The 14,197-nt window shown below is 41.6% G+C and overlaps 1 protein-coding gene across 1 annotated transcript in view; it reads right to left on the minus strand.

Moving 5' to 3' along the window:
* Positions 1-13,917, minus strand: part of LHFPL3 (LHFPL tetraspan subfamily member 3) — a 190,033-nt gene extending 176,116 nt beyond the window's left edge. The window contains exon 1 of the mRNA XM_026059037.1: positions 13,458-13,917. Within this exon, the coding sequence (XP_025914822.1) occupies positions 13,458-13,917 (460 nt within the window). The remainder of the gene's footprint in view (positions 1-13,457) is intronic.
* Between the last annotated feature and the right edge of the window lie 280 nt (positions 13,918-14,197).

Consider the following 14,197-nt stretch of genomic DNA (forward strand, 5'->3'; position numbering starts at 1 on the left):
TATGTTTAACATCTTGGAATCATATAGAAAATCACTGAATTCAGTGAGCCTAAATTTAAACTCAGATACTAATATCTGCAGAACTATCACTAAGGTTGTAAAATCCTAACTGCACATTTTTATGTACCTATGCCACATGCAATAGCTTTCATTGAAATGTACAAGATTAGAAGTGTTTAATTTGCAACTTGCAGTGTGTTTTCTTTCTACATAGTTTATAGACAGTTTTTTGATCCACCGAACACTTGCTTATCCCATTGACAAAGTGCTCTCTCTCCCTCTCAAATGGGTACAGAATAAAATACTTGAGAGTTAGAAAAGGAGGCAGAAATAGTTGAACATGGAACTCAGTGCTGCTCGACTTTCCATTCTGCCTGAGTAAAGACGGCTTCATCAGCTTGTTCTTTCTACAGCGTGCAATGCATTTGACACAAACCTATTCATACAAAAGAATGGAGAATCCAGTAAAATATCAACACGTTGAAGAGATTTTATATGTCTCTTAACTCAGCTATTTAGGAAGATCATTTACATAGCAGCTTGGCGTCACAAAATGATTGAGTGAACTGAGAGATGACAAGGGACAACTTCTTAAAGAAACATCCTTAACAAAACTATATCTCAGGTTAGTCACAGAATCAATAATTTGTAAACTGTTTTTCCTGAAACCTTGGTATTTTAGAGTATTTTAAAGAGTCATTTTTTTCACTACTTTCATTCTTAAACATCAATATTTATCTCATTCATGACTTTAATTTTCTTAAAGGAAATTAAATAACCAAGTCACATGAAAATGGTGAATGTGAAGGGAAAATGTGAAGCATGTTAATGCAACAGCTGTTGTTTGTGACACTGTTTTACTGTTTTGCTGGGAATTTAAGCAAAATAATGGCTTGTTTAGTCAGCACGGCAGGCAGGAAGTGGAGCAGAAGCGTGGGTGGAGCAGAATGGAGCCCCACTTGACAGATCAACAGATGTTGGTCACTGTCTATTTTTAATTCTAGAAGGCACTCCGATAGGAGTGATAGTGTTTAAAAAACAGAACAAATGGGACTAGAATGGAAAAGGACATGCACCTAGATGAATTGGTCCTGAGAAATGAAAACCAGAGGAAGAGTGCATGCTGTTACAAGCATCTCATCGTGTAATCTCTTTCAGACACTCATCAGTTGCCAGTGAACGGCTCAGTATTTTGCCAATTCAGTTCCCATAAGAAAGTTGCTGCAGAACCTTGCTGCTCTAATAATGAGAAACCTTATTTTAATTTCCAGGCTGAAGTGATTTATATCCAGGTTATACCCATTTGTTCTTGCCCCACTGTTATCTCCAAGTTTAAAATCATTGATTTTCAACTTATGGTCCATGGACCCTGGAAGGGTACATAAACGACTTCCAAGGGACTTCTAAAAGGCAATGAAGCAAAGTAGGTCTAACAGGCTGCAAGTTGCTCTACAGGGTATGTAGCATCATCTTTGGAAAAAGTTTAGGCACCCACAAAGCAGATAAAACTGAAAACCACTGGTTTAAACAGTTCTTTTCCCTTCCTCCTGTTTATTAGCCCTTTGATGTACTTTTAGGCAGGAATCATGGACCTCTTCTCAACCTTTCTCTTTCTACACCAAACTAATCAAGTTTTTCTAGCTTCCTCCTTGCAAGAAATGTCACCATTCCCCTAATCATCCTGATGTTCCTTCTTGTAGCTATTGCCTTTTCAGTCAGAATTGGACATGGGTGACCAGAACCCCAAATGAGATCTCAAGGTACACCACACAATGATGCTAACGTCTCCCTAACTCGACTGGAAACACTTCATGAAATGCATCCCAGGATCACACATGCCCTGTTCACAGCTGCTTTATGTTGACATCTTATTGTGATCCTTTGCTGAACTTATCTACAGGTCCTCCTGTCACTCATTTTTACCTGTCCTCAGCTGCATGGCCTTTCCTTTCACCCTACTGAATTCCACCCCACTTCTATTGCCTTGCTCCTCAAGGTCATCAAGACCTTTCTGCATGGTATTCCAGGCTTCCTTTGCACTGAACCACGAGGGCATCTGCCTGACAATGGTGAAGTGTCAGCTTGGAAATTACTGTTGGTGAGCCAGCTGATGATATTATACTACCTCAACAATTTGATCAAATACAAAATGTCTCACACAAGTTAAATGCAAGCGATTGGATCTGGTAAATGATCAGCAGATTTGGACTAATATTAAAGAGGAGAATTTCAGAAGACAAGCCATGTTATTCTGAAGCCAGACAGTCACTAGTAGCCAGATTTCTAAAGGAATTCAGCTTTGATTTAGGCCTCTGAATGGGTTCTGAATTCTTATGAAAATCCAGCAAAATGAGGACACTCCATGTTGCAGCACTGCTGTGCTACCTGATGCCGCTATCTAGGCAAAAGCAAAGAAAGAAAATGTCGTCTTAGTTAGAAACAGGGTATCCAGTACTTTTTAAGCAAACAGTCCAGGGTTAGTTATATAGTTTCTATTAGCTAGCAAAAGTTACCTGAAGAGCCCATCCTACAATATATGCAAGTGAAAAGTCTTGGCTGGATTTCTCCTCCAATTTAATCTTTGAATCCTCTTCCCCTATACAGAAAAAGTCAGACCTGGAGCAAAACTGCTAGATTCCTAATACAAAAAATCATATTTTTCTAGTGTAGTGACCATGAATTGCAATTTCAGGCATTTTTTTACTAATGTTGTAATATAATTTCACCAGAAATAGGAGGGCTAAATATCAAGACACAACAACCAAGTAACAGTTAACTTTTTGAGGAAAATAAAGCTACAAAAATGAATAATTTTATTTTCATGGAAAGTCTAATATGTGGAATTAATCTTAAAACTTTGAATTAACTCTTTGGGAAGCTGTACTGAATGTCTCTCAAGTAAAGATTCAGTGCAGAAGTGTTTTAGGATATAATGTTCAAAGATTTATTAATCAAGTTGAAGATACCTGGGGAAAATCTCATTTTGAAACACACTGTCTACATCACAGAGAAGACTCATTTAAGATTTTTATGCTCATGGGCCACACTCTCCCACTAACTCTATGTCAAAAACTTTTTTGTGGCTTATTCTGCAACATTTTTGCTTACTTTTTCCTTCTACCAAAGCTTATAAGCATCTTTCATTTTCAGGGGCTAAGTTTAATTTCAAAACTAACTACACATCATACAAATTTTTCATCCATGGATTTTTATTATTTAAAACAATGAAAATCAGAAATGACATTGAATTACTGTTATAAAATGACTCAGATTAAAGGAATAAATCCCATGCCATCTCAAGTTTCCAGATAATTCTTGAACTCCCCATTTTGAGACTTTGTTACGTATTGGTTGTCTATACCCCTAAATTAAGATGTGCCAGGGAACATTCCCAGGCATTGAAACTCAGTTGTCTATGCTATTAAATTGTTAGCCTTGTCCAATGACATGTTCCACAGGCATGGTTTTGGCCTGTTCCAACTAATACTCTTCCAAAAAATTGCCAGGGGACAGTCTGCGAGTTAGGACTTGCCAGGAACAAGTCCCAGTAGGCAATTTCAGAGCTGTGACTGAGTTTTGAAAGGTAAAAAAATGTAATAGTATGGACACTGGCCAGTCTGTGCCAGCTGACTCTGCACCAGAGAATGGTTCTGGCTATGCTCAATTTACGGGTATCAACGTTGCCATTGTGTCGCCCTGTTGGGCTCTGGCAAGGTGAGGGGATGACCTGCTTGTGCTCAGCTACAGGAATGGCTGAGCTTAACTCTGAAGACTGTTAGTCTCCCAGAATGTAACAGAAGCACAGTATGCAGATACTTTATGCTTTCACACTGTTGTCTGAGTAGTATAACCCTCTCCAAGGCTCTTCCTGCCCACGTCAGGAGATTCCCCATTACAAAAAGCGCTCAGGATGCATCTGCGCTTCTGCAGACTCTCCAGAAGCCTGTTATTGCAGGGGAAGAGGCAGGCCAGACAGGAAGAAAATGTGCTGCTGCCAGCCCACCCTCCTCCCTTCCCTGCCAAAATCTACCCTGATCTTAAGAGACACTGTTCTATTTTATTTGCACTTCCACTGCACACGAAGTTCATCATGATGACTAAAGTATTGTAAGACTGCGGTTCCAGAGACACAGTCTAACACAGCAGTACAAGACACATTCTGGTCATGTTACTCACATGAGATTATTTGCTTTATTCAGTGAACTTTTACAAGAAAGGCACATAACTGTTGACTTTTAGCAATAAACAAAAGAACCTCCCAAGGTTTCACAAATAGCATTTTCTAAACAGCTCAGAGAATATTTTTATTTGACCTTGCAAGTACAGTGTGTCTATCTTTCTTCCCCATAAACTTCTCCTTTCTGAAAGACAACCAGAAAAATAAGGAAAGTGGAATGTGTGACATCTCATCAACTGTTTGTAATAATTTATTTTAAATCATTTACTCTGTAGCTCTCTCCATCTGATGCAGTCACAATTACTTGATTGAATAATATTCTCTGAAATAGCACATGATGTGCTCGTGTCAAAGAGGCTCTCCACAGAGGCCATCAGCTACCTTTTAAAATCAATGAAATTCAGAAATATGCATCTGTCTTCTCAAAGAGAAAATAAAGGAACCTTTTCCCCTGGTATGTATGACCTTCTCATTCTAAGGCCAGCTTGTTTCAAGTCTTCTGCATCTCTGAATGCCAGCATGAAGATGGATAATACCTTTCTTAGAATAGATAGATCTTAAAGTCTATTATATTCCCCTTCTTAAGGATTCTAACCATAATTCTCTCTTAGTAATTGGGATTTGCACACTGTTCCACACAGTAATGCATATTCTAGCTATCCACTCTGTCATGCTGCCACTGCATTTTTAACAATGCTGATAGCAGCTGATGTTATCGAATTCTGCAGACTTTTCAGGCTTTAGGCTTGTTCATGTCTTTTTCTCATTTCACCATTTCTGAGCAAAAATGTGTTTTTATTTTTTCCTTTGCGATGCCTCACTACCGTGACCCTGCCATTCCTCACAGCTGGATCTTGTTAGTTTTCAAATATTGAGTCCACACTGTCTGATCATGCCACAGATTTTCTGTCCTGATATGTTTGCTGTCTTTAAGTTTGCAAGATCAAAGCTAATGGGGTTTATACCGCAGTGCTAAAAAAGGTTCAGTTCTCAAAAGGTAAAATAACCTTAGTGTTTGAAAATCTAGCTTTGTTTTATAAAATGCCTTCTACCACTGATAATATCCATATGCTTCTCCTGATCCCTGCTTCATTTTCCTGTATAGCAATTTTCTTCATTAAACTTCTAGAAGGAATTTTTAAAGAACTCAGCAGCAGCCTTAGTCTATGTCAACAAAGCCCCTTCCGTTTCAAGAAAGCAGATCTTTCCAACAACACCAGCTGCTTTTGAAAACCCCACTCCAATTTTTTTTTCCCGACTGTATTCAAGTTCTCAGCTCACCACATTTCAACAGGTGAAATTCTCCTCCTTTAAATTCTCTCCCAGTTCCTTTCTTCCCTCCTTTCTTCCCTCTCATACATTTTTTTTTTCAATGTAAATGGAATTCTTCCTCAAATTGCCTGGATAATTTCAGGCTTTTCCCTTGATATCTCACTATTCTGTTATCTGAGTGTTTCTCAAACAGTGGGCCACAACCCCCATGATGTTCATAAAAGGCAACTGGGAAAGTTATAAGATACTGAAATTTTTATTACACTCTAAAACAAAAGAAAATATCTCTTCTCCATTCCCAAAACACCTTTATCCTTCAAAATCTAGTTTTTGCTATTGAAATCTCAAATCACTCATACAAATAAATGAAATACACTTCATACATGATACATTTTACCTAGATTCCCTACAGGAGCAAGACTGATGTGCTTGTATTGTCTGTCTGGCACACCTCCCTAGGAATTTTTGAGCCTGATATAACCAATTTCAACCAAATTTGACTGCTGATAGGGGTCTCCAAGATACTAAACTTCTGCAAGTTTTGTGGGGAGAAAAAAAAAAACAGTAACAGGGAAAAGCAGAAATTCCCATCAGTGAAAAGACAGGGATAGTTCATCCCTTAACAACCCAAAGAGGCAACTTCAGGACATCAGATCAACACACAAATAGCTTGCAGTCAGCTATAACGTACGGTGTGTCTTCGTCAGCTCCACAGACCAAGAGCCTGTGAGAAGTCTGGGAATTCAGCTACTGAGACAGAAGTGATACGTGGAGGTAGGGGATGAGGAGATGTAGGGGAGAACTGCTGACATTGTGGGCATGGGGTATGTGGGGAAGGAAATGACTCTTTGGGGCGGGGAGGGGACACTGCGGCACAGCGTTTCTCCCTCAGTGCTGCTCTTCACAGAACACACCTTTTACCTTCGTTTTCATAGCCAAAGCATGAAATTTGTGAAAACGTTTAGTTCAAATAAGGTAACCAAACCAAAAAGGCTGCACAACCACGCCACTTACTTCATCCTGGACTCATCTTTCCAAGTTGCTCAGTGCACTTTCCAACTCACTTCAGGACACGAATAATTCCCAAACCAGCTTGGCAGTTCTCATCTCAGTGATGGTGGTAGCGGCAGAACTGTGTTTCCATGATGTGCTCTCAGCCCACCGACGAGGAAGGCACCGAGGATCTCTGCTAAGCCTGGTGGGAAAGTTTCCTCTGGAGCTCAATAGGCATCAAATTGTACTGGCAGTATGGTTTCTCCTCTGGGAGAAATGGGCCCATGTACCAGGCCTGCTCTAATTAGGAGATGTCCTTGGAGGCCTGATGAGAGAGTCTATTTGTTGGCCAGCAGAGCACATGGCTCTTGCCCCAAACTCACCTCCACAGCCCCAGCACTCTACGTCCCTGGGACACTGAGGCCATCCTAATTTTATTGTTGACAGACCTTCAGTATCTTCTGCCAGAATTTTCTCCCTGAAGCACTAATACCCACTATGGCTCAAAGATCACTAAAAAACCTCAGTCACCTCATCTGGGGTGGGGGAAGGGTTTAATCATCCAATTAAAGTCAGTAGCAATGCTGAAACTCAGTTCAAAACCTACTCGATGTTCCAGGATTTGCCTTAGGCCTTCTGTGCTTCTGTCACTTTACAAAAGGGGAACGCAGTGGGAACAAAGGTTGGCAGGTGTGTCCGTTAAGGATTCTTGTTTGACAATATTAGATTAATAATGAGAAGAGCTCACCATGGTCATTCACCCTGTTTTTCTGCCTCACTAGCTCCTTTGCTTCTGGTGAGTTAGGCCATATCTCTTAGAAAAAGAGGTATCCAGTCCTATTTAAAGACCTTAAGTGACAAAGAAACCACTGTAAAGATGATTAACAAATGAAACTTAACAAGTTACAATAGACCTCATGGCTAACGCAAATTTGTATAACTTGAGCTTCCAAACACTGGATCTGTCAGGTTAAGGAAGACTGTACTAATTGAAATCGCTTCCCTGTGTAGGTCTTTACACACCATAATTTGTCAACTTTTAATCTTTTGAATAGCAAGAAAAATCACCCTTTTAGCTCATCTTTCATTTATTTAAATAATTGCTGAAACCTTTTTCACTTTATACTTTAAAGACAATCTTGACAGCCGTTAGAACTGGACAGAGTGAGTACTGGAACCACTGTGGGCAATGGTAACCCCACAGCCCTACTTCTTGCGTGCACGTTTAAGGATCACATTAGGTTTTTTAGTGCAGCACTGTACTGAGGGCTCACACGCATCTACCGCCACCTAATTCCTCTTCTAAATAACTGTTTTCCATAATACAGTCTCCTAGCAGCAGGGCGCCTCCTACATTCTGATTCACAGAAGTTTTACACTGCATTTGCTGTATTAAAATACAGGCTGTTCAAGCAAGCCCAGTTAATTATGTCATCCAGATCAGTCTGTGGATATATCTATCTTTGCTATCATTTGTTAAACAATTTTTGTGCCATCTGCAAATTTCAGCAGTGATAAACTTGTATTATTCTTCCAAATAATTAATAAGGATACTGAAGAATAGTGGGTTATGAACAGATTCCTGACTCCACTAGACACTCTGCTCAAATACTGGCATGAGACCGGATTTTTCCAACCTTCTGAAATGTATCCCTGTACCAAGGTCTGACAACCAGCAGTAACAAAGGCTCTGAGAGCATCAAGGTCAAGCCTTCTAAGACTCTTACGTAAAAGTCACCTGGTCCTGCAGACTTATTTCAAGTATAAAGGCAAACAGCAACAAAGCTGCAATGAAAAATTTCACCTTTTCATTCCAAAACAATACCCTGTTACAAATGAACTTTTAACTGTGGCTTGTAACCTCTCACTTAAGACTACTTTGGGTCTAAAGGACTGGAAATTGGCTAATATGAAAACAGTTTTTAAACAGCTCCAGGTAAAATCTGCGGAACTACAGAAAACCTGATGTCTGCCCAAGGCAAATTAATAAGAACTATGAAAGACAAAAGAGTATGTGGGCACACACACAAAGATGGCATAATTGTTATATGAAAGGAAGTGAGTAAGGCAGGACAAACACAGCTATTTTAAGTCATGTTTCACAAAACTACTGGAGTTCTCTGAAGAAGTCAAAAATGTGTACTGTGGAAATTTGGTAAACAAAGTCTGCTTGGATTTCCAAAAGATATTCGATAAATCCATCATTGATCAGTCTTAAAAAACCCTAAACTCTCAGAGGATAAAAAGGAATGTCCTTGCAAGGATAAATAATTGGAAACAGATGGTAGGAGAATAATGTCAATTTTTGGAGTGGAGAGAGGTCACTGGTCACTGGTCACTGGAGTCCTGCAGGGATCTGTGCTGGAACTTGGGAGTTGTTCACATATTTATAAATGATCTGGAAAACAGGGTGAATAGTGATGTGACAAAGTTTGCTGCTGATATTCATTCAGAGTAGCTCAGATTAGGGCTGACTATGAAGAAAGACTTCCCAATACTAAGTAACTAGGCAATAAAAAGCCAATGAAATTCAGTGTAGATAAATAAATATAAAGTAGAATCTTTAGGGGAAAAAACCTAACTTTACATACAAAATGATGTGCTCCAAGGTGACTCTTACCACTTCGGGAATGAGATCTTGGGGTTATAATAGGTAGTTTTGTGAAAATATCAGCCTACTGCTTACTAACAGTAAAAATTGAATGTTAGAAATTACTGGGAAAAGAACGGAGAATGAAAGAGAGAATATCATTATGCCACTGTATAAATTGCTGCTTTGCCTGTATCTTCAATACTGTGTATAGTTCTGGTCCCACCAAAGGATACAGAAGAGAGGAACTAGTTCAGGGAAGAGTGGCAAGGATGATCAAATGCATGGGTCAACCTAACAACTAAGGAATGACTAAATAAGGACTCTTCAAGTTTCAAAAATGATAGCTGAGGGGGAATACAACAAAAGGTCTATCTAATCAAGAAGGGCACATGGAAAGTGTTTAGGGATCTGTTGTTCACAGCCTCTTCCAATACAAGAGCTAGGGGGTATCAAAGTAAACTAGCAGGTATAAGGTCCAAAATGTTAAAAAAATCCTACTGATTCTTCACACACTATGCATTAAGTTGTGGAATTCCTTGCTTTGGAATATTGTAAATGCTAAAAGTTTACACAGATTCGGAAAGCGACTAGACAAAGTCATAAAAAAGAAATTCCATCCAGAGCTCTTAAATGCAAAGATTCTGGCACAGGAAGTCCCCGCAGAGCCAAGAGCTGGAGGCTGGGAGAGCCCTCAGGGGCAAAACGAGCTTCCCCTGCTCCTATACTCTTCTGCAGGCACTGTGACTATTGGGCACTGCGAGAGACAAGATACTGGGCTAGACGAGCCTTCGGTTTGACACAGTACAGCTGGTTTATGTTGTTCTGTTCAACTGTCCTCTTATTCTGGGCATGGACTTAGGTATCTACTGGAAAACATATATATTCATTTTCATGCTATTCATCCATGGGACATTTCTCTGCCTTTCTTTCGCTTTGTCTACTTTTCCCTTTCCTGTAACCTGTAATGTCATAGTAAAGAAAAAAGAAATGACAAATGTCTAACAATGAAAAAAATCACAATGACAGAATCAGAGTGTTTAGTTTATTTAACTTGTATAGCAAAAAAAGAAAAAAAACTCAAGAAGTGTCTTCATGGGTGAGGTTCCTTGCTACCTTTTGATGTGGGGTAGTAAAGACCAATATTACTTTGTTTCTAACACTTCCACTAACAGTACAGTGATGGAGACCACACAGGTTTGTGTTCATGCAACTGCTCAGATTAGGTAAGCATAGGTGCAAGTACTTGTACATATGATTTTGAAATTGTAGAAGCAGAGGCTAGGGGCTGGAGAACCAGGCTGTCAACACAAGCTCTCAATATATAAAATGTACACTGAGAGCATTTTGCACTTGAAACAAAAAAACAGTATCAGCAATTGCAAAATCACAAGGGAGTCTAATGTATGTTGCCCTCACATACACAAATGAAGTACCTTTTTTCTATGAATTTTCTGCTTAATCATGTCAGAGACATGACTAGATAGATAGAGACAAGGATGGAAAATGCATGCATTCGAGATATTACTTATCTTTTCCTTATTTAAAAAACACCTTTTCAAAACAAGAGCCATATCATGCTAGGGATTTTTAATGACTCATGCAGGACAGCATGTGATCAAAAGGTTTCTTTTAAAGAAACGAGATCCTAAGCTTTTATTTGCAATCCTAAATCAAGCACAATCCCAAATCAAAAAAGTACTTCTGAGGAGATTTAAACATTAATTTAAAGTATTATTATATGATCTAACTGAATGCTACTAAGGTACCTAATAACAAGCAAAATCAATCATGTATTTATTTTACTGCTTCAAGTTCAATCTTCTTCCTGCACAATGCAGAACTATATGCATATGTAGTTGGCATTACTCTAATGTAATTTAAGAGATAAGCATCTTAAGCTTATTATTGCCAGTTACTTATATTCTCAAAAAGTAAAGTAATAACAGAAATGTGTGATACAGCTCATAAGAAACCTATCAGAGCTCATTAAAACTCCCTTGTCCTGCACATTTTATTCTTCAATATATAGTTGTGTATATATATATATATATATATAGTTATAGTTATAGTTATACTTCTATCCCACCACCATAGCTTTCTTCTTCACAGGATGCAAACCAGACCAATGTGTTTTTTCTGGTAGCTTTCTCCTTTTCTGAGGAAACTTTTTAAAGGTGATGCAAAAATGAACAGTCAGGTAAATGGTAAATTAAGTTACAACATTCAGCAAACAACAAAGTCAGCCTCTTTCAATACCCAGCATTGTTCTAGTTCTTCTTCTTCTGGGACATTCACGTACAGCAAACAGTGAGAGATAACCAATAACTATTTGACTGCAAATGTATTCCCCTAAGAATTAATTTTGGAGAATTAGAATTAATTTTAATTTTGGAGGTAAGCACTCTGAGAAGTGATTCTGCTACTGATGTAAAACTCCTTTTGATGACTTCAGTGCAAACAGTACATCTATCAGCTTTGAAGATAATGAAAGTTGCATGCCCTTTTGCCTGAAAATACATTTTCAGTGCAACGCTTGTGCAGCGTAGTGTATACTGGTTGGACTCACATGGAACAACAGTATTCAGTGGTTTCTAAGCATTATTATTCACTTGTACAGAAATGCAGTAAAGGAATCAGATTCGTTTATGTCTACCTTGCACTAGCTTCTATTGGCATAAAGCAGTAGAACCATAACTAAAACATGATATCTCTGATATCAGAAAGTATATGGGGTCTAGAAATTGGGCTGTCGTACTGCACACAGGACATGAACAAAACAGGTTGAGGATACACCAAGCCAGTGAATATTCATGCCACCTTATACCAGCAGAGCCCTAAGGAGAGAAGACAGCTGAAAGCAAAAGTCCTTAATGGAGTAGAGGAGATGTCAGTGGTGCACAGAAGATACACCTTGCTCTTCCTGGAGCCAAGTGACATGACTGGGTACAATTAACAACACCATATGTGAACGTGTGCTGTTGAATAGAAAAAGTAGCCCCAGCATCACACAGGATCCCCAATGCAAAGATAATGAGCCCAATCCTATTCACATTGGAATCAGGGGAAAATCTACCCATCTCAAGTGACTGCAGGATCAGTCCCCAAGTGATAAAGAAAAAAATGTACAGAAATTTAAATATAATAATGGCAAGACATAAAAATATTTATAACATACACATAAAGAGCATCACACATAAAAATGGACAAAGCCATTTAGTACAACCAAAAATTTCCACTAAGCCTTATGGACTAAGTGGCAAATTGAATAATGCTGAAGGTACTCAGCAAACAACTAAGAATTATTGCTCTGAAACTGAAATTATTGTAGGTCAATTAAGGGGACTGAAAAAGTGACTGTGAACCCACTTTGGAGACATTTCACTCTGCTTCTCTAACAGCTTATCCCTGCAAAGCCAAAACTTCTCAGTTTCAGGGCTTTATCAGATAGGATTTCATTTCAGACTAACTCTTTTCCAAATTATTAGAGTTGATCTTTTCCACCTTGCTAAAAGTGATTTTATTACTATCACAACTCTAGATACCATTCTTTTCTCCTCCTCAGCCTCGCAGCAGCACACAAATCTCCAATTCTCTACCAACCCAGAACAAAAGCTGTCGGAGAAATGCAGAAAGGGATGTCCTGGTGTTCTCCCTCTTTCTTATCATGCGCTTTCCCAAGGGAGACACTGGATGTGATGGGGAAAGTCAAATGATGTCAGGAGACCTTCTAAGTCAAAACCAGTAACTGGAATGATTCCCCCCCCCCCTTCTAACATATGGAGGAAAATAAACCTTGCAAATAGGAGGCACAGGACCCAAACAAAAACTCAGGCATATAAAACCCCACGACCTCAGCTGCCCTTCCACTTGGCCAGTGGAGGACCTCTCCATCTAACCTCACTGAGCTGAAGCAGGTTTTGTCGTGACTAGGTGGGAACCTGAGCTACGGACTAACCTTCAACAGGCAGTTGACTTTGCCTACCGCAACCGGCCTGAGGCATCCCTACGGCTTCCACTTCCATTTTCTCCGACCTTTAGTGAAAGACCAAGTCCTAGAGGACAGACTGGGGCTGTCACTGCCGGTGCAGCTATCACCATGCAAGCCCTCCCCAGCGGCAGAGGGGCTGTGTGATGCACATGGTTTAGTTTAGAGGCGCCTTCCCGTCTCATCGCACAATTTCTCCGGCTCTTCGGGCACATCTGCTCTTCGGCAGGGCGCGCGGGGAGAGTCGGGGTCACCGTGCCTGCGCCGCGGCGCAGCCGGGCGCCGCGCTCCAGGGATGCTGATGCATCCCGGCGTTTCCAGCAGCACCGCGCCCGGGGGACCCGCAGCCCCACGGGGGCGTCCCCCCCTCGGGCCTCCCCCCGGGCCCGGCGCCCCGAGCTGCTGCGGGCTCCGCTCTCGCCCCTGCCCCGACTCACCCGAGGTCAGCTGCATCCAGGCACAGATCTTGTAGACGGTGGCTGTGTTGCAGAAGAAGAAGAGGATGAAGCAGACGATGCAGGCGATGATGAGCATCATCGAGAGCCCGATGAAGAAGGAGGCAGCCTTGAAGGCTCCCGAGGGCAGGCTGGAGAAGTCCGTGAAGCTGCCCCGGCAGGTGAGTTCCCGGCTGAAGCCGTTGCCGATGCAGTAGTGGAAGAGCCCGAAGTAGCCCGCCTGCGGCGTGTCCACGCCGTCGCCGATCCAGTAGGGCTGGATGAAGCACACCACGTTGACGATGGCAAAGCAGATGGTGAAGATGGCCCAGAGCACGCCGATGGCCCGCGAGTTCCGCACGTAGTTGGTGTGGTAGATCTTGGCCGCCTCCTGAGCCGGGAGCATCCCCGCTGCCGCCGAGCCCGCTGCCGCCGCCGCCGTCCCTGCCGCCGCTCCGGGCATCCTCACCGCGAAGATCCCCCCTCCCCTTCCTCCTCCTCCTCCTCCTCCTCCTCCTCCTCCTCCTCCCCGCTCGCTCCGCTCGACGCGCCGCCGCCGCTGCGTGCGAGAGCCGAGAGCCGGGAGTCGGGAGCCGGAGCCGGGAGCCGGAGCCGGGAGCCGGGAGCCGGGAGCCCCTCCGCCGGGCTTCAGCGGCCCCGCGGCAGCAGCAGCAGCAGCAGCAGCAACACGGCCCGCTGCCGCCGCCGCCGCCGCCGCCACCGCCGCCGCCGCCGCCGCCTAT

Source organism: Apteryx rowi, unplaced genomic scaffold, assembly GCF_003343035.1.
Source record: "Apteryx rowi isolate R43461 unplaced genomic scaffold, aptRow1 scaffold_151, whole genome shotgun sequence".
NCBI lineage: Eukaryota > Metazoa > Chordata > Aves > Apterygiformes > Apterygidae > Apteryx > Apteryx rowi.